We start from the raw sequence: 19,909 nt of genomic DNA, 5'->3' as shown, positions 1-19,909 counted from the left end.
TATCTCGAAGAGATATTTGCACTCATGTTCATTGCAGCATTATTTACAATAGCCAAAGTACAAAAATAATCTAAGTGCTCATGTTTGGATGAATGTATAAAGAAAATGTGGGATCAATGTGCAGTAGAATATTATTCAACCATAAAAAATGAGATCATGGCTTTGTGACAACAGAGATATCTCACAGAGGGTAAGTGCAATAAGACAGAGACTGAGAAAAGCAGATACTGAGTCATATCTTTTATGTATGTAACCTAAAAAGCCAACAAACAAACTCATAGTAAGAGTATAATCATAGCTGCCAGGGCACTGGGGGTGGCGGAAAGGAAGACGTGTTGGTCAAGGGGATACAAGCTTTCAGTTATAAGATGCATAGTTTCTGAGGACCTACTGTACAGCATGGTGAGTATTGTTAATACTGCATTATGTACTTCAAATTTGCTAAGAGAGGACGTCCTAAATATTTCAACACACAGAAGTGCCTGGGTGGCTCAGTTGGTTGGGTTGAGTGTCTGACTTCAACTCAGGTCATGATCTCATGGTTCCTCAGTTTGAGACCCACGTCGGGCTCTCTGCTATCAGCACAGAGCCTGCTTCAGATCCTGTCTCCCTCTCTCTCTGCCACTCCTTCTTTCTTTCTCTCTCAAAAATAAATAAACATAAAAGAAATTTTAAAAACTTCAACATACAACACATACAGACATAAGGTAAATATTGAGGTGATGGATGTGGTAATTTGTGATAATTTCATAACATACATGTATATCAAATCATATTGTACACTTTAAATATATACAATCTAATTTGCCAACCATACAAAAACCTCCCCTGCCACACACACACACACACACACACACACACACACACACACACACACACAACAGAAGGCCCACCAGTCTTTTTCAGAAGAAAAAGTGAAATTCTTTCAATCGACTCTTTCATAAAATTTACATGGCATTTATAATTGGTCAAACTGCATATTAAGAAAAAATAGAAATAACCTTAGAAAGCAATTGGGAAATTATTTATTATTTCATCTTCATGTATAGACTGCCTTTTAGCTATGTCAGCACACCTACTTCTTTGTCTCTAGTAATGCTTTTCTATATTATATGTATTTTTTTCCTGATGTGTGTATTTTTTATTCCTTTTTCAGATGTCTTTCATTTGGGGATTTTTGAATAAATAGAGTCCTAAAAAATCAAATATGTGTGAGAAAAATAATGTGATGGGAAAAAATAAAACAGTATCCACTTAAGTAGTATCCATTTAAGTAATGTTTTGGATAGCAATAAAATTCTTATAAGAAGATATATTTTTGTCAAAAAATAAACTGGTCCCTTTGTATCCTAGCCCTAAACAAAACTTTATTGTATTAATATTTTTAAATTTCCCATTTCTGATTTTGTTCTAGGTTCTGCTCATACGTGTGTGTACGTGTGTTTGCGCGTGCATGTGTGTGTCTATTTTTACAGATTTTGTCTGGCTTTTAGGATGTCATAAGGAAAAATAGTGTCATTGGATTACAGAATAGATAAGGAATAAATATATAGACTACAGCAAGCACACGCAAAAATTAATTTCATATTGATTTGATAATCTGTGGTTGGTTTTAGCATGATACACCAATTTTATTGCATATCATTGCGCTCACAGTTTTGGCACGTAATTTGTATCAAAAGTGTTCTCTCTTGCTTGGAATGACCAACAAACCCTGTGCCAACCCATGAAAGATTACCCTTTGCTAAGAAAGAGAAAAGGAATGGGAGTCAATGCTCACAGAGGAAGAACCCCGTTTGCCTCAAGCTTATTCTCATTTATTGCAGTGTCAGACCAGTCACAAATCTCAGTTGACTTGTTGTGTACAGAGGGCATACATTTCAGGCACGCAAAAACAAAGGGTACATGACAATCACAAGAGAATAATCAAATCAGAGATATGCAGCAAAGGTCTATGTGTCCTATTGTTTTGCTAAACTTTGTATACAATGTATAGATAATGGAGTTCCCCTGGGACTGCAGAAAGGCCTGGGAGGGCAGGCCCAGGAGGATTCCCCAGTCTGGGTGGTTTACACAGGCCTCCTGCATTCCAAGAGACCCAGGCCCCTCCCAAGTGGAACTTCAGCCCACCGGAAATCTCCCTGTTACATTTTAGCTAACCAGGCATCCTCAGTAATAACTCCAACACTCTCCAGATCATTTTAAATAGCAATAACTATATATTAATCACATAACTCTATATGGAATCATATTAATTGCAATACAAAACTGTTTTCACCAGCATGACCCCTAGTCTTGGAACTGAGTTGTAAATGGATTATATGTTGATGTCCACAGAAAGATCAGAACTAATAAAAGAACTGGTTGGCATTAATCACCCTTTTCCTTGGATTCCCATAGTGCTTTATTTGTTCTTAATTTAAGAACTTAATTCATTCTGCTTTGATTTAGTGTAATTTCTCTGTGAGCTCACCACCTTTCCCAGCCTGTGAGTTTCTTGTATAGTGTCCTGTCTAGTTCATCTTTCATATCCTACATCTGTTAATAATTGTTCATATATTAAATGGTCATAACTCAAGAGATAATTTTTTTCGTTTATTTAGAGTGTGATTTTTAAATTTCTTTCAGAAATTTGGTACAACTGTATAAAAGTGAAGATGACACAGAAATTTCAAAGAAGATTAAGAGTCACTGGACTTCCCTGGGCCTAGAAGATGTACAGTTTGTAAATTACTCTGTGTTGCTTAATCTGCCAGGCCCTTCTGCCAGCTCTGTGTCTCTGAGCAGCAGTGGCCAATGCTTTCATCCTAATGGCCAGCCTTGCAGCGAAGAAGCCAGAAAACACAGCAGCCAAGATCTGCTTTACTCATATGCAGCCTATTCTGCCAAAGGAACTCTCGAGGTAATATGACCATTTGTCTCTGTCATTTATAGTGAAACGGAATTAGAAAAAAACAGCTTTCATCTAAATTGAACTCACTGGCAAGATGTAACATAAAAAAGTAACCATTAAATGTTCTCAGTGTAGAGGTGCCAGGGAAGGGGAAGGAAGATTTGGATCGCTTGACCTTCTTCTTGTCATATTTCGAAAGTGAAAACATGTTAGAAGAATTTAATTCAAAAGTGTTGAATGTGTGACTGAGTCATTCAAATTTTGTTTAGCTGGTATAGGACAAGTTCATTTTATTCTTTGGTTTTTGAAGAGGCACATGTTAATGGATTGCTATGGACAGAAAGAATAGAAATGAAAGCAGTTGTGTTTGAGATCGTGTACACACACAAGAAATGAGGTGGAAAATCGATATGATTATTCACAGATCCAAGATTTGAGATACAGCACTTCTGCTTTCTTGATGGAGAGCACAGGAGATAAGGAGCCAGATGTGGATTATTGCTTTACTTTTTCTGGCTTAGCCAGTTCTTTGGCATGGCAGTGAAGTGCTTGGCTTGTAGAGCCTCATGGACTAGTTTCAGATCTCATTTCCCACGGTACTTATGGTGACTTAACCATCTAGGGCTGAGTTCCCTCATCTCTGTAATGGAGATAATAATAGTTGCACGTTTATAAGGTTGTTGTGAAAATTAAATTAGCTAATATATGTAAATCTTGGAGGACAGAGCCTAGCCCACAGTAAGGACAATATATCACTTAGATGCAATATATATTTGGTTATGTCTCCTTTATATAGGCAAATTTTCTGTCTCCATGTAAAAATACCATGCGCTTGATAAGCACATTTTGTTTCTTTTATAAACCTTTAGATTGCCTCATTTAAAACAAATGAAACGATACTATGATTCTGGCACAGATTTTTAAGAATCTACCTTGTTAACTCTGATTAATATATTAAATATTTAAATCATTTGAAGTAACTGTATAGATACATTCTTATTGTTGGTTTTTTTTTTTTTTCTTTTCATTTTTGGGGAGGGTGGAGAGTGTCCATTTACTGGTGGTTCCACATTGTCTGCGGTCTGTTATGTCATTCTCTGACTTTTAGCAGAAGTACCACATATATAACCACTACCTTGGAAAGCCTTATCATTCATTAAAAGTTAATATAATATTAATTTCTGCAGTATTTCTAGTGTATGACTCATGTCATTGTATTTGATTAATATATACTATTTCTGGTAGGCAACGATGGAAACTTCCCTGTGTGTCAATGAAAAGAAAGGGAGACCTGCCAGCACTCTTTTGTTGGTTCAGAAGTTCTGGTCTCAAGTCAAGATGCTTAAGTTACCCTACATACTTTCTCCCAGACTCTCAAACCTTCATTAGCCCCTCACATTTCCACCTCCCTCTTTTTCAGTTGATTCATCTCCTAGCCTTAAAAAAAAAAAAAAGGTCCAAAACACAGAACAACAAAACCCCATAAGCTAGTGTGGGTCCTTGGAATCACCCTCATCAATTTGCTTTTCAATTTATTTATTATTCCATAACTTAGGTGATATGGAAAAGCATGAAAGTATAATTTGTGTCCCTGTTTCCTCAGCATGGGCCTCTAATAATCTGCCGGGCCCACTGGGTTAGTTTTTTATGTTCCCACGTAGCCACATCTCTGAGAGTTCCACACATTTATCTTATCAGTTATAAATGTTTAAATTTTCCTTGTTCCATATTAAAGAAACCAAGGTCTACTATAGAATTGTGGAACTGCTTAAATGTCCATGAAGACATACGTCACTTTGGGATTATCTACCATTTATAAAATGCTATAAAAAATACCATTTTAAAAAAAGAAGTATGGAGAAAGATTTAAAGAAGCTATTAAAAGGGAAAAATAAACTTAGCTATCATGTAGAAATATATTCTACATTTGAAATAAGGCCTAAATCAAAGGGAGCAGTGTTAGAGGAACTGAAATGCAATTATGGATAAAACAAACACCTTGTATTTGAAGAAATTAACCATGCAAATTAGATGAAGGAAGACACTAATGATAACTATTTTTAGAATTATATTAATAATTCAAATCCATTATACTAACTACATAATAATTTAAATATTTATATCAATAAATTTATTGATGTTGATTTTTTTAAAACTCAAACTATATTAGCATTATGATTTTCAAATGCAAAGCAGTTTCTAGGTGACTTTTATATGCATATAGAATATTTGCATATATTTTATATATATGTTTTAGACAAGTGTATTATTGAAACTCACATATTCTAATTAATAGGATGTGGGTGATTTTCTGTATCTCTTCAGACCATTCCCTAATTAAAATCAAGCTTGAGAGGTTGCTGCTGCTGACCCACTTTTTGATTTTGAGTACACTGGGTTTGCATGAATTTCTATCAGGCTGAGCCATTAACCACTTGTTAAATTATTCTAGTCTGAGTGCCAACAAAGCTCCCCACTACTTTTGCTGTTGACAAGGTTATTTGTAGAAGAGGAGTGCCCCTTTTCTTTGAAGAGCTGTCATGTCCATTCATCATATGACCGTTTTGTCTAAGCTTCCAATTTTTGCTTTCTGGTAACAGTCTAAACAGCATTTGTGATATCTGAGATCTACTTCAAAAACCTACTTAGTGCCAGCATGATGGATGGTGTACTTTGCAACTTCTTTGTAATTCATTGTGCACTAGAAAGGTGACATTGTTTACCCCATCATAATGACAGGTGGGTCAGTAAAGGGGTCCTAAGGAGAGTTGTCCTGTCAGATGCAAAATACATATTAAAATGGATACATAAATAATTTAGCATGAGTGAGGTTAGCTTCAGGGAGTAAACAGTGATTCATATTTTTATTAAAAGAAAAATATCAACTATAATGTCATCATACTACCAAAGACATTGGTAGTGAATGCTGACAATGTCTAGTCAGTTTTATAAATAGAATGTATGGCTTTATGTAATCCCTGTGCAATTATTTCTTTTGTCCTTTGTGAAACCCACATAGCTGCAGAAAAGCAAAGGAAACAATTAATATTTAATATAGGTTGGTGAGATTGGAGTCTACTGTGTTTATATTTTTGAACAGAGGATTTGTTTTCATTTTAATACAGTTTATGGATTTGGGAATTTTCTTCCTGTTAAGTATTATTTTGTGTCTGGAAGTAAAAACAAATAATGCAATTTTATGGAGAAACTTATTTGCAACAACTCATTAACTGTGTGCATAAGATAGATTGTCATCAACACATTTATCACTACCCCATTCCTCAGAGAGCCCAGAGTAGCATTCTTCCTTACTGGCTGTACAACTGTGGGTTGGTCACTTTAGCTCTCTAAGCCTCAGTGTTCTCATCCATATAAGGGGAATGGTATAGTACCTCCATTGGCTGTGGTGGGGAAGAAATTATATAAACCATGTAGAGCACACAGAGTGCACTTAGAAAGCACTCTGTAAAAAAAAAGAAAGAAAGAAAGAAAGAAAGAAAGAAAGAAAGAAAGAAAGCAAGCGCTCTGTTAGCTATTGTTATTACATGGTATAAAATAAATACATTTAAATGGGAGAAATTAAAATATCAGAACTATATATCATGATTTGAAACTTTTATGATATTGTCTGACTGTAATCTTCTAGTCTTCTGTTTAATATGACAAATATTAACAGGAAAATGCCTTGTTAATTATGAATAAATAATAAAATATAATATCCGATCACATTTTTAATTTAAAACTAACAGCTCAAAGAATCTAGGAGTAAATATTTTACTTTAAATTCATAATGACAAGTCATGTTAACTTGGGTCTGAAGAGCATTGCTTATTCTCATTTTGTAAAATATCAAGCCATAGTTTAACAAATGATATCTAAACTCTGTATCAGGGGCACCTGGTGGCTCAGTCTCTTAAGCATGTAACTTCGGCTCAGGGCTGGAACTCATGGTTCCTTAGGCGGAGCCCCACATCAGGCTCTCTGCTGTCAGCTCCGAGCCTGCTTTGGATCCTCTGTCCCCCTCTTTCTCTGCCCCTCCCGGGCTCATGCTCGCTGTCACTCTCACGCTCACTCTCGCTCTTGGTCTCTCAAAAATAAATAAACATTAAAAAATATGTACCTTACATATAAAATTTACCTCACTTCAGTGGGTGCTGCAAATTCAGTTTTTTTCAGAACTAGAAAGATCTGCAGAAAAGTTGATCCTTAGGTTTATGTATTATTTCAATATGCTAATCTAATTGATTTAAAATGTTTTTTAATGCTGAATTTTTTTTGAGAGAGAGAGAGCATACACGCACACGCGCAGGAGGGGGGTAGGGCCAGAGAGAGGAAGACACAGAATTGGAAGTCGGCTCCAGGCTCTGAGCTGTCAGCACAGAGCCCAACATGGGGCTCGAACTCACAAACCATGAGATCATGACCTGAGTCTAAGTTTGACGCTTAACTGACTGAGGGACCCAGGTGCCCCTAAACTAATTGATTTTAAAAGCAGCAGAATTCTGTCCAATTACTTTCATGGCCTCCAGGAAGAATTCTCTTGAATGAATTTGCAACTCCTTCAATATCCTTACCTTAATAAGTTAAGTATCATTTATTAAATAAAGTGCCCTATGATTATTAATTTGTTTTTCCTTATATTTTAATTTGATAGTGAAAGATTAGGTGACTAATAGAGCGTTTAGCCATCTGGGTTTGAGTAATATAACAGGCAACATTCAACATTCAGCAAATACATACTGCATACCTCTTAGGTGCCAGTCACAGGGGACAAAAGTGATAAATAAGAAGGCTCTAGACACTGTCCACATGCAGCTGGCAGTCTAATAGGAGAAACTGTCAGGTAAGTAGTTACAAACTGCATGGCTCAATACTGCTATGAGGCTATGAGCACTAGCAAAACATTTAAATATTTTACACTCCAGTTTTCTCATCTATAAAATGGGCAGAAACACTCCCAAATATGAGTGTTCTGAAGATAGACTGAACACCATTTATACGAGCTCTGTAGTAAAGTGTCTAGCACTGAGGGCATAAATAGTTAAATACTGATTTTCGTTTTCCCCGTATCTTGTCATAACAGTCCTGTCCACATCAATCTTTCTCCCAACCCTCCCTTTCTTTCTCCCTCTCTGTCTCAAAGTCCTTATGTTCAATTCCAACTTTTTTTTAATGTTTATTTATTTTTGAGAGAGAGGTGCAAGGGGCAGAGACAGAGAGAGGGAGGCACAGAATCTAAAGCAGACTCCAGGCTCTAAGCTGTCAGCACCGAGCCTAATGTGGGCACAAACCCACAAACCATGATATCGTGACCTGAGCTGAAGTTGGACGCTTAACAGACTGAGCCACCCAGGCGCCCCCAATTTCTAACTTTCTGTTAGCTGGGATTTCCTGTGAAGTCCTCTTACCGTCATCTCTCTCTTACTATTATGCACCTCTTACCTTCCTCTGCTTCTTAGCTCTACGTTGCCAAGACCTGGGCACAAGCTGCAACCTATACCTCTAATGCATACCCATTTCTGTTTTCAACCACCTAGGAAAGCCCTGAGTAACATATTGTTCTACACTTAAAAGGCCAAGTACAAGTGCCCCAGTGGTGTGCCAGAATGGTTCATGTCAGCTTGTTCCTGATAGTGGAAGTCAATTCTGTGCATTTCTCCTAATTCTGGTCTAATATTTAAACCACAGAAAATGTTTAAATGCTACACATCAGGGATCTTCACCCCCATACCCACCCCACCACCCTCCTTTCCCACCCCTGCTGAGATCCCTTTTATGAGCATACAACTTCCCTGCACTCAGTACTCAGCAAGAAACAGTTTTGCCAATTATAGCATGGCCACAATATTTGGGCAGGGAACATATGCCATTGGGTAAACAGTGCACTCAAATTCCACTTCAAACCCCTTACACATTCCATCCAGAGCCACAGAGATCACTCAAAAGTCAATAACAATATTTTAAGGGGCAGAGAACTTCCTTCTGATTTGTTTGAAAGAGGAAGTTCCTTAGTCAGATGAAGTTCACCTTTCACATAGAGCTGATGGAAGATCCAGCGGTAAATTCTTTTCAAGAAATTTCCTCAAATTATGTCAGATGTAAACCCTTCTGGGGTAATTGCTGCAAAGTATCAACTGACCTTCCATCCACTTTCTGAAGCAACTGACACTGGTCCACCAGCTTCCTTCATGGATAAATTTCCTGAAATCCCATCCTAATCTGATCTCTACCCCTATAAGAAAATCCTAACAGAACTGTGCCTAACTCTGGTTAAATTTCTGTATTACAATAGTTTTAACTTAATTTTTTTCATCTTTTAGGTGGGTGTGCATATATTAGATTATAAAACATTTTGCAAATTTTTAAAATAATTACTGTGTGTCAAGACAATTAACTGCTCTGGTTTATCTTTGTTATTTCTGCCATAAAAATGTGGTCATCATGTCAATAAGTCTTACATTCAGTATATCATTGTAGCAGATATTTTTTTCCAGCAAATTTATATATTACATGCAAAAAAAGTATAAAAATGAATCTTTTACACCAAAGACCACAAAACTGTGTGTATCTCTTAGTCTTAGTGCTGGATTCATTTGGGGTGTACCAGTTTAGCACACTAGCTGGTATCCCTTCTGATTGGCTAGGAGCTCATTTTAACTGACTAGTACTTGTGTTCTAGTTATTAAAGATTTTAAATAACTAAGTATTATTTAAAAAGTTATTTAATATTAATCATTGTTTAACATTAAAATATTAAATACTTTATATAGGTTCCTACTTAGGCCAACCCCTAATTGGTCTTGATCAGCTAGAAGACCATCTTGAGGAATTTGAGAAGGTGATGTCTGATTAGTGATGTCAGCCACAGGATCGGGAGGAAGCAGTATTGCCTTTCATGCTTCAGTACAGTGTGGTTTTCATAAAGATGTGCATGATGGAAAGCCATTGAGTGAACTTGAAAAGGAAGTACTAATAAAATTCTAGGAATATCTGAAATCTGAAGTCTTCATAAATATTAACATAATAACCCTTTTTGGAAAAGACAGAGGTAAACATGGAGGCACATTTTGATTTTACAAGTTTGTAATAGACATAAGCACTAATTTGAAGAGGATTCAAAGCTAGATTATATAAGATGGCAGTAAATTTCTGAAGTAAAACTTGTATTTAGGTGAATAATACTTGTGATGATACTGTACCTTGTCAGTATGAGAACTGCTCGGGTTTACCATTTCTGACTCTGAGTAGAAAATTACTGTTTTAGTCAAAGCAGCAATGCTTTTCAAATATTCTGTACATTCAGAATCAATTAGAAAAGAGCTGAGAGGATACAGAGTGATTGATTTGGTTGAAAATGTCAAGTCTGAAAAGTTTCAAAGCATACATCATGTCATAAGCGTGAATAATTTTTGCTACCTCAAGTTAGAAGAGAAACATGGCACTGGATTGTTCCCTAGTGTGGAGCACAGGCCACCTATAGGTGGATGGTCCCAGGTATTTTTCTCTGACCTAGTTACTTTCCATGATTGTTCTGTTTATTTTATTTAGCTGACTATAGGACATGACAGTTCTATTCATTGCTCTTAGTTATTCCCTTCTGTTGCTTCTGCTCAGGATATTTTCTCCATTTTTATTTTTTTTTGTTTTGCGTAGAGCCGTAAAAACACCGATGTAACAGAATATCAATTTTTAATGCTTTGATTTTTGTTATTGCTAATTATCTGCTATGATTCCTTCTAATCACATATTTTACTACAAAATATAATCATATTTTAATATTAGTATTTATTTTTAAACTGTGCCACTTATTCTCTTAGCTGCTTCTATATGGCCCATCCCCCCTGCTGTCATTTCAATACTATAATATTTTAATAAAGTATAAAATATTTGTTTTTGGTTTTTTATTTTAGTTGTTGCTGCTTTTTTTTTTAATGTTTATTTATTTTTGAGAGAGAGAGAGAGAGAGACAGAGCGTGAGTGGGGGAGGGGCTAGAGAGAGAGGGAGACACAGAATCCAAAGCAGGCTCCAGGCTCCAAGCTGTCAGCATAGAGCCCGACGCGGGGCTCAGGCTCACGAACTGTGAGATCATGACCCCAGCTGAAGTCGGACGCTTAACCGACTGAGCCGCCCAGTTTCCCCAGTTGTTGTTGCTGTTTTAAGTTCTTTGTTCTTAGTCAAAAATTAATGTATAGAATTTAAATAAAAATTAATGTGTAGACTTTTGTATATCTCTCCCTAGTTAAAAAATTTTAAAACAAAATGGAACTAGTTTTGTTTTACTCTGTAACCTCTCCATTACCCCCTCCTATATGTCAGGGAAGTCCTCAGTGGAAAAATTGGTGCACACGAATGAATAGTTCAACAAGTGCATAGATTCTTGCTCATTTGATATTTTCCAAAGGGATTAGTCAGATGTAACTAAATTCTTGGTATTTGGACATAAATTAAACACTGTACCCCAACCGGTTGAGTGGATGATTTTCTAGTGTGACAGAATACATACAATAAGAAAAGGTTCATTGTGGCAACAAGAATGTATGGAAAGAAGTGGCTTGACATTTTGTCATATCATTGTATATTGATTTGTGTCTCAGAAAATTCAGTTGCTTTCTTGCAACTGTGATTTTTCAGTTTGCTTAAAGGTAAATAGGAAAGACTTTTAGAAAGGACCTGATTCAGAGGCATCCTTTGAAGGCAATAGATACATTTTTATTATTACCTGTTAAACCATGAGAACACTGATTTCTGTAATTGTTGATTTTTAATGCATAAGTCAAAATAAATTGGCTCAAAGTGCATAAGCCAAAATAAATTGATATAATGATGCTGTGTGGAGGACTATGTGAAAAAAAGAAACAAAAGCCTCTTAATGTTAAAATGCTTGACTCTATTGATATGCTATTTAAAGAAAGATAATGAAAGAGCTCTTTAATTAAAATTGCCATTATTGAGGCAAGCTTTCACTATTTTCCAATGATATAAAATGTCTTTTACAGAAGTGGTATTTTTGTAACTGTCACACCTTTCTGGTATGTATACAAACAAAAAGTTCAAAGTCTAGCCTACACCCTCCCAGACCAGTGTGCTTTTCCTCCAATCTCTACTAGATATGAAAAATATGTTCATTAATATAACCAAGAGAGGGATATCCCTATTTTAATATGGTATCAGTGAATCACAGATAATTAGTAGGTAGCTTGAAATTTTGAAATGAATAATATGAATTCTCTCATTTTTCCAATGTGATTATTAATATTATGTGATCATTTATTTAATCAGGCTTTTAAAATAATAAATCAACAGTTATTTATATTATAATGGTATAAGCAAACTCAAAAATTGTATTAATAAGGCACTGATTTAATCACATTGTATAGAAATAAAATTATAACCCAAAGCCATTCTGACAGAAGTGTTAACAACTGTATTTTCTTAGGAAATCCATTTGAAAATACAGCTTTACTTTTTAGAGATATTGTATGAACTGTAATCGTTTCAGTTTAAGACAGTTAACAGTGTATGGTGGACACCTGGATGAGGGCTGAGAAACGTGCATGATGGGCCCTTCGCTGAGGAAAAACAATATCTTATCTATCTATCTATCTATCTATCTATCTATCTATCTACATATATCTATCTACATATACCTATCTATCTACATATATATATGTAGTCCAGTGATGTCCTCAAGAGAGTCAGGTTCAAAGTAGAGAAGGCACATTTACTTGGGCAACAGGGAAATACAGTTCATCAGGTAGGTAACATTTGAAATGGGCTGTAATGTGTCAGTAAAGCTTTGACAGATGCAAATGAAGGGGCCAAGGGAATATTTCATGCTGGAAATGTTTCCTCTAACAGATATGCTGGTATCTTGGTGGTATTCACATGTTCTTCTAAACACAGAATTGTTTCTTCACACGAGTGTTCTATGGAGGCCCTTTGCATACAACTGGTAACAGTAATTAGCTCCAGTTGAGAAGAGTGGGAATTTAGAGGTCTGGATTCTCCCAACTCTGTTCTCATTGTTTGCCACCTTAATGCCTAATGTTAGCTCCTTAATGCCTCAGTGTATATATGCTGTAGTTTGAAACAGCACATTTCATATAATTTTATCACTGGAAAGCATAACAACTACTATTTTAATAATAAAAATTATTGAAACCAAACCGGAAAGGAATCATCTTGGCTCATAAGAATATGTGTTTGATAGAACCCTTGGTGTGGTACTTTTCAAGGAGAAGGAAAGGGGCAGCTATGTTAGAGAATTCCATTAGAATCTTAGAAAGGTATACAATTTTAGCAGTAATTAAAGGGGATTCTTAAAAATAAGAAATATTGATATAGAATATAAGACCACTATATGGATGGGAGTGGGAAATATGACTGAAATTGTAGTTTGGGATCATGTTCTGAAATCTTTGAATGCCAGACTGGCACATATGGTTGGTTGTACAGGTTGTATCTTGCATAACCCAAGGAGTTGTCATTCACAACTGAATATGTGCACCACCTGAACAGCTGTACGTGATGGGCTTTGTTTAGTTTGGAAAAGAATTGAAAGCCTTTACATTGTTCTCAAGTCGAAGAATGGTGTAATTGTTGTTGAGATTTAAAGAAATTAATCTTGTAGTATTTTGTAAAATGATTCAAATTTCAGAAACATAAATATACAATATACCAAACTTGGTCATCCACTAGGGGATGAATTGGGTTTGTAACTTATCTAGAAGGGAGAGGGCAAGGTTCAAATGACTCTAAAACTTTTTCTCAAGTTACCAGAAGAATTGTACCCTGACAGAAAAATAGAAAGATCATGTTTGTGGTGATTAGGTCAAGGTAAGAGTGCAAATAGTTCTCCTTTGACTATTTCAAATTATTGTGAATGATTTTGTCACACTAAATGGACAGTTTGCTAGAATTCTTCCTACAAGACTTTTTTTGTCTTTTCTTCTCTTTCAGGCTGAAGTCATTGATGTGAGTTATGGAAATGCAGATGACTTAAAAAGGATACAAAAAATGAAAAATACAACGAATAAGATTGCACTCCTGAAATTAGGAAAATTGCCATTACTTTATAAGGTTGGTCCAATGGCTGTTGCTGGTGGGGTGAACATTTTATTTTGTTTTGTTGAAGTTACATGCCTCTGTGAGTGGAGAGAGAGACAGAGGCAGAGACAGAGAAAGAGGGAGAAGGAGAAGCACAGAGTCAGAGAGTATCACATGAAGATGACTTTCCAAAATAGAATATTTTAAATTAAAATCTTTAAGAAAAATAGTTGATGTCATTATTAATTACTTGAGACAGAAGATACTTTAAGCCAGGTATTGATGAGTTTGTGGGACCTTGATAAAATTGGCATACTCTTCACAATAATACTGATATAGTAGAATGCTAAAATTGAGAGCCAGAGTGTCCTCTTCCTAGGACATATGTGAAACTATTATCAAAACTGACTAATTACTATGTGCTTTGTGTTAGACAAGTATCCAGAAGATTTATACTCCTTAAAGATTGATTTTGTCAACTGTATAACTTCACAGTTACTGACCGTGCTCAAGAATTTAATTAAAATATAATATGCTAAGGAGAAATAGAATTTTGATTTATTTTATTTAAATAGAAGTTTATTAACACTTATCCAATAGATGCATTTACATAATTAAAGCAGCTCTATCTAAGTATCTCATAATGAACCACCATGATAGACAGCCACTACTGCTCATTCTTACTTCATTTCCCTTTTCTATTTAAAAAGAATGGTCAGTGTAGTTGTGGCACCGGCACTCTCTGGTTCTGAAGATATATTGGGTTTCTCTTTATAAAACCCTTAAAGATTTTTGCTTCCTAGAGCCAAAAAAAGTTTCCAGAAATCTGTTTGTATACTCTGTAAGGAAACAAGAGAACAGGCATGCTTCTTTGTCATTATCTTCTATGGATGCTCTTATACTTAAATCAATGCCTGATAGTAGATAATTGGCCAGATTTTAAAGTAGTCTTGAAAATACATTGTTTGATATATATATATATATATATATATATATATATATATATATATATGTGTGTGTGTGTGTGTGTGTGTGTGTGTGTATCAATGTGATATTAGTTTTTTAGCAATGTAATTTGTCAATGTGTATTAAGTGACTTAATCATATTTTGATCCAATGATTCTGGTTTAATCAATATATTATAAAGGGGAAAAAACAGACAATAAAGATCATCAATGATGTGACATATTTTAGAAATGTTATATATGTCCAGCTTAGTATTGAAAATGATGCTACATTTGTATAGCTGAATACTGTATAATTACAAGGTAAAGAAGAATATTGAACAGCATGTGAGCATCCTCTTAAGTCAAACAAGTTATAGAGAGGACATTTATAATAATTATAATAATAATTATATTATTGTTACATCTAAAGATAGCATGTTAGTAATATGAGATAAATACTTTTCTAAGTGTTGTTGTTGTTGTTTTTCAGTCTTCACAATAATCATGTTGTTGAGGTAGGGACCGTTATTATCTTCAATTTACAGGAGAGGTAACCGAGGTAGGAAAAGAATAAGCAACTGGCTCAAAGACAAACAGCTAGTTAGATGAAACAATAGGGATTTACATCCAAGCAGTTTCATGTCACATTATGAGTCTTTAATGTGTAAGTAAGCGTATGTGTGTTGTTAGAGTACTTTGGTAGATAGATATAGCTAACTAGCTAATCAAATGATAATATATATATGAGTGGGTGTTTCAACGTGACCTACCCAACACCAGTGTGTCAAAGGAAAACATTAAAACCATGTCAGTCTATTGTTGAACCTCTTACATCTGTGGTATAAAAGGTTTGGAGGATGGTGGGGAAAGAAGATTTTATGAATAGAAATTTTGGAGAAATTTAAGTTCCATTGCAAGCCTAGTGATGAAATCTTCAATGGAACCATGTGGAGGGCTTAATGTGTGTCCTCTGCAATATGGGGAACATGGTAGACTGGTGGCTGACTCACCTGAGAAACCTGTGAGTAAGAGATGAGTTTGACGCTCAGCATCTAATAAATGAGCAGGAAAGGAGTGTCTGTGTTGGGATTGGCCTGTGTCTCCAGACCTTGGAGCAGAAAAATATATGTCTTTATATATTTATGCAATATCAATATCTATCTCTATCTATAGATAGATATAGTTATATATACATGCATATATTTGCCTGGGACCTAGAAACGGTGTCTATTATTGGCTCTTTAAAAAATAAATCAAAGTAGCTGCCTGTGTAGTCCATCTGGTCTGGAGAACGTGCTGATGTTTATAGCAACTCTTGGAAACGTAGAATAGAGCAGTAGAGAGGTAACACAAATTCATATTGACCTAAAAACTACCCAAAGAGCAAAACTAATCTAAACTGGTATATTTTCTAATGAAATAGAAGAGTATAAGGAATTAAATATTTTTGTCAAGCTACTTGACTTTAGCCTGGTCAAATCTGAAGTTCTCTGGTCTGGGCTAGACTAGCAGGAGTGGATTATTTTCTCCTGGCCAAGAAATGTTTTGCCTGCCCACACCCCCCAGCCCCCCGTGTTCTGATGTACCTTCCTTTGACCCAAAAAGGCTCACAGCTATCCAGTGTTATTTACTCCAGTCTCTAGGGGCCAATTATATAAATTGGGTTAATGGAATTATGGATGATTTCTACTTCTTTATATTTTCCCATTGTTAGTAATATGGGCTAGATATTTTTCTAAGCTTTTTAAGTGTACTATCACATTAATCTTCATAATAATCATATTATTGAAGCAGGGACTCTTATTACCTTCAATTTATGGATAAGTATCATTAGTGCATGAGGAAAGAAAGAGTACAGAGTAACTCCTTCCTCAACAACAGACCTGAGCTGGCAGAGGGCAAGAAGATGAAATTTTAAATCAAGGGTGGAGTTTTGATCATGATGTGAGACTATGTATTCTAATTATTTAAGACAAGTGACTCAGACTGATTATAAGACTTTTTAAATTACCAATTATCAGAAGAAGTCTTCATCTAGCAGTCTGGGGATCTTCTCTAGGTATGTTTTGAGTGGGCAATAGGAAACAGAGTAGCATTGCCTCTGGTATATAAATCCTGCTTGTTCAATATACCAGTGATCTATATGACTAAAATGCTGTGTGTGGTAGGGGCCAATTATATGAATTGAATTGGTGAAATTATGAATGATTTCTACTTTTTCATATTTTCCTGAATTTCTAAATGTTCTATAGTGATTGTGTATATATTGTAAAAGCAAAACAAGCAAAAAAAGCCTTTAAAAATTCAAGTTAGATAAGGCATTCACAAACTTTCCTAAGTATTTATAGGGCAAATATTCAAAATCCTCACCAGTAGATTATGAGTTAACACAGAGCAAGGTTTCTTTGTATTTGACTTCTCCAGAGAATATTTACATTATGAAACCATTGGCCATATCTACAAAGTAGTGAATTAGTGGTTTAGTTAGAATGGGACACAATTATTAAGAGCCTGGTATATTTCCCCTGATCATTTTCCTTATAGGCCCATGAGTAGATTTAACAAGAGATCTATGCAGAATCCCCCTCCAGACAGAGCCTTACCACAAACTTAGCATTATCTTCTAGGCAGAAGACAGGGTATTCTTTCTTTAACCTTTTAAATTCCACTCTAGCCATCTCTGTTTTCTGTGGATTATCCCAGATATCTGAGGGAATCATTGATAGTACATTAATATACAGTCACCTAGTAAAGCAAAAGTAAGCATTGATTAGATAAAGTTGTGCAGCATGGTAACAGCTGAGCTTGCTTAACTGGTCCATCAAATATATTCTGGGACTGAAAGTGGAAAGTGTGTTAATACAGTAATACAGCTGGGTTGAAAAAGGCAGAGAACCACTTGACTGTTTTGTGCATCACTACTGCTAATCATGATTCCAAATAAGCATCTGGACTGGGTACATGCAGCGGAATGAGTGAAGAGAAAAGTTAATCTGTTCTTACTTGTGTAGTAGTTACTAAATCAAGTTCAGTAATAAATATGGGAGGGATTCTCTGCATCTGAGATAGAGCAAAAAGGGAACTTAATTGTGATGTTATCTCCTAAAAAATGAGTAGAAAAAGAATCAGTGGCCAAGGAGATCTTATTAGTTTTATCATAAATACTATGTATGTGTTGATTTAGCCTCCATGAAGGGTTTGATGAGAAAATCCCTACACGGTGTAGCAGAAAGTATGAAATGCAAATAGCTTTTAGATATATGCCTTGACATCCATATTTTATTACTGCAGGGAAGAGCGAACCCAATTCTCCAGGTCTAGCTTGTGCTAGTTCCCTTAAGCTTAAACCTTAGAGAAAAGGCATTAGGTTTACTTTAGTTTTGTATTTTAGCAGTTTATTTTATAGGAAAGTGCTTTACTTCTTTAAGCTTTAAGACAGAATATTATTTTATATGTCATAATGGATTCACTTAGATTTCTCTCAGTGACAATCTGAAACATAGTAAAGCCCATCTGAAGACCCTCACATATTCCCAAATTGCTGAATAGCACTCTAGTATGAAATTTATTTTATAAATGCAATAAAAGCATTTGGCTTTCTTTTTAGAGCCATTTTCACAAAAGCAATAATAAATTACTGTATACTGCATGACAACTAGAAATTGTATAAATCCTGCTGGAACATGGAGGCTGGGCCATTGTCTAGGTCTACACCAGGTATCAGCCTCCCATCTTATAGGAGTCAAATATGTATGCAGTGAAATTACAGATAAATACATATACTTATGCCTTTTTTGCATGGTGAAATTACACATAAAAATCCACAAATGCCATTGCAGTTTTTTATAAATGGAGTAGCATACACCACATATCTAGTACTCACTGTTACACAGTATAATATCTGTTTTTAGGGGCTCGTAGGTTGCTCAGGCTGCTAAGCAACTGACTCTTGGTTTAGGCTCAGGTCATGATCTCATGATTGTGAGATGGAGCCCCGTGTTGGGCTACACACTGAGCCGTGGAGCCTGTTTGGGATTCCCTCTCTCCCTCTCTCCCTGCCCCCTTCCCCCTGCTCTCTCTCTTTCTCTTTCTATCTCAAAAATAAATAAACGCTAGGAGTGCCTGGGCGGCTCAGTGGGTTAAACATATGATTCTTGGTTTCAGCTTAGGTCATGATCTCTGTTAGATCGAGTTCCATGTTGGGCTCTGTGCTTGCAGTGCTGAGCTTGCTTGGGATTCTGTCCATCCCTCTCTGCCTCTCCCTAGCTTGCACACGCATGTGCATGTGTGTGCGGGTGCGTGTATGTGTGCTCTCTCTCTCTCAAAATAAATAAACTTAAATAAATAAATAAATACATAAATAAATAAACTTTAAAAAAGTCTCTTAAAAAAGATATCTGTTTTTAAATTTTCCTTGTTTACATTTTTATCTTTATGATCAGAGTTTTAACGATTCAGGAATCCAAATGATTTTGTAATTTCCTACAAATGAATCATTTTCCTTTCTATTCATCCGATAAGATTTATATTTTAATATGAATTGCACATTGTTTGGCCAAGTGTGAAACTTGACCAACTACCACTTAAGTTCCTAAGGCATCCTTACACAGACAGGTAGACCCCACAGAAGAGCCTGGAGGGAAATGAGAGGTAGGAAACAACTGCCAGGTGTTTATACTTTTGAGTAGAATGTTTCCCACAGATTAGGAATGAGGAGCATTATTTAAAGAAAAGTAAGCTTCATACTGTTTACTTAACCTACAAAATAATCAAATTTAAATTGTTGAGTTGGAGATTTAGAAAAATCTATAGATATTAGTGATTTACCAATCAATATTCAACAAATGGACAATTGGATGATCAATAAGAAATCTTCTAGTTTAGGTAAAGTAAATGCTGAGAAACACTATAGTTGAAAATAACTTCACATGAAGTATACGAATGCTTTTCAGATTTGCTGAACTATACTTTGTTCCATTTATTCCAGTATCCTTTTTTTTTCTGATGACATTAATTCAATCC

General features: G+C 35.5%; 1 protein-coding gene across 6 annotated transcripts in view; it reads left to right on the top strand.

Moving 5' to 3' along the window:
• NAALADL2 (N-acetylated alpha-linked acidic dipeptidase like 2) overlaps positions 1-19,909 on the top strand; it is a 1,333,736-nt gene that overhangs the window by 779,259 nt on the left and 534,568 nt on the right. For all 6 annotated transcript variants that reach the window (XM_019463211.2, XM_019463212.2, XM_019463208.2 and 3 more), the window contains 2 exons: positions 2,629-2,902; positions 13,854-13,973. In XM_019463211.2, the coding sequence (XP_019318756.1) occupies positions 2,629-2,902; positions 13,854-13,973 (394 nt within the window). The remainder of the gene's footprint in view (positions 1-2,628; positions 2,903-13,853; positions 13,974-19,909) is intronic.

The sequence above is a fragment of the Panthera pardus genome, unplaced genomic scaffold (assembly GCF_024362965.1).
Source record: "Panthera pardus isolate Hobbes unplaced genomic scaffold, ASM2436296v1 HiC_scaffold_16, whole genome shotgun sequence".
Classification (NCBI taxonomy): Eukaryota; Metazoa; Chordata; class Mammalia; order Carnivora; family Felidae; genus Panthera; species Panthera pardus.
This window is presented reverse-complemented; position numbering and strand designations above follow the sequence as displayed.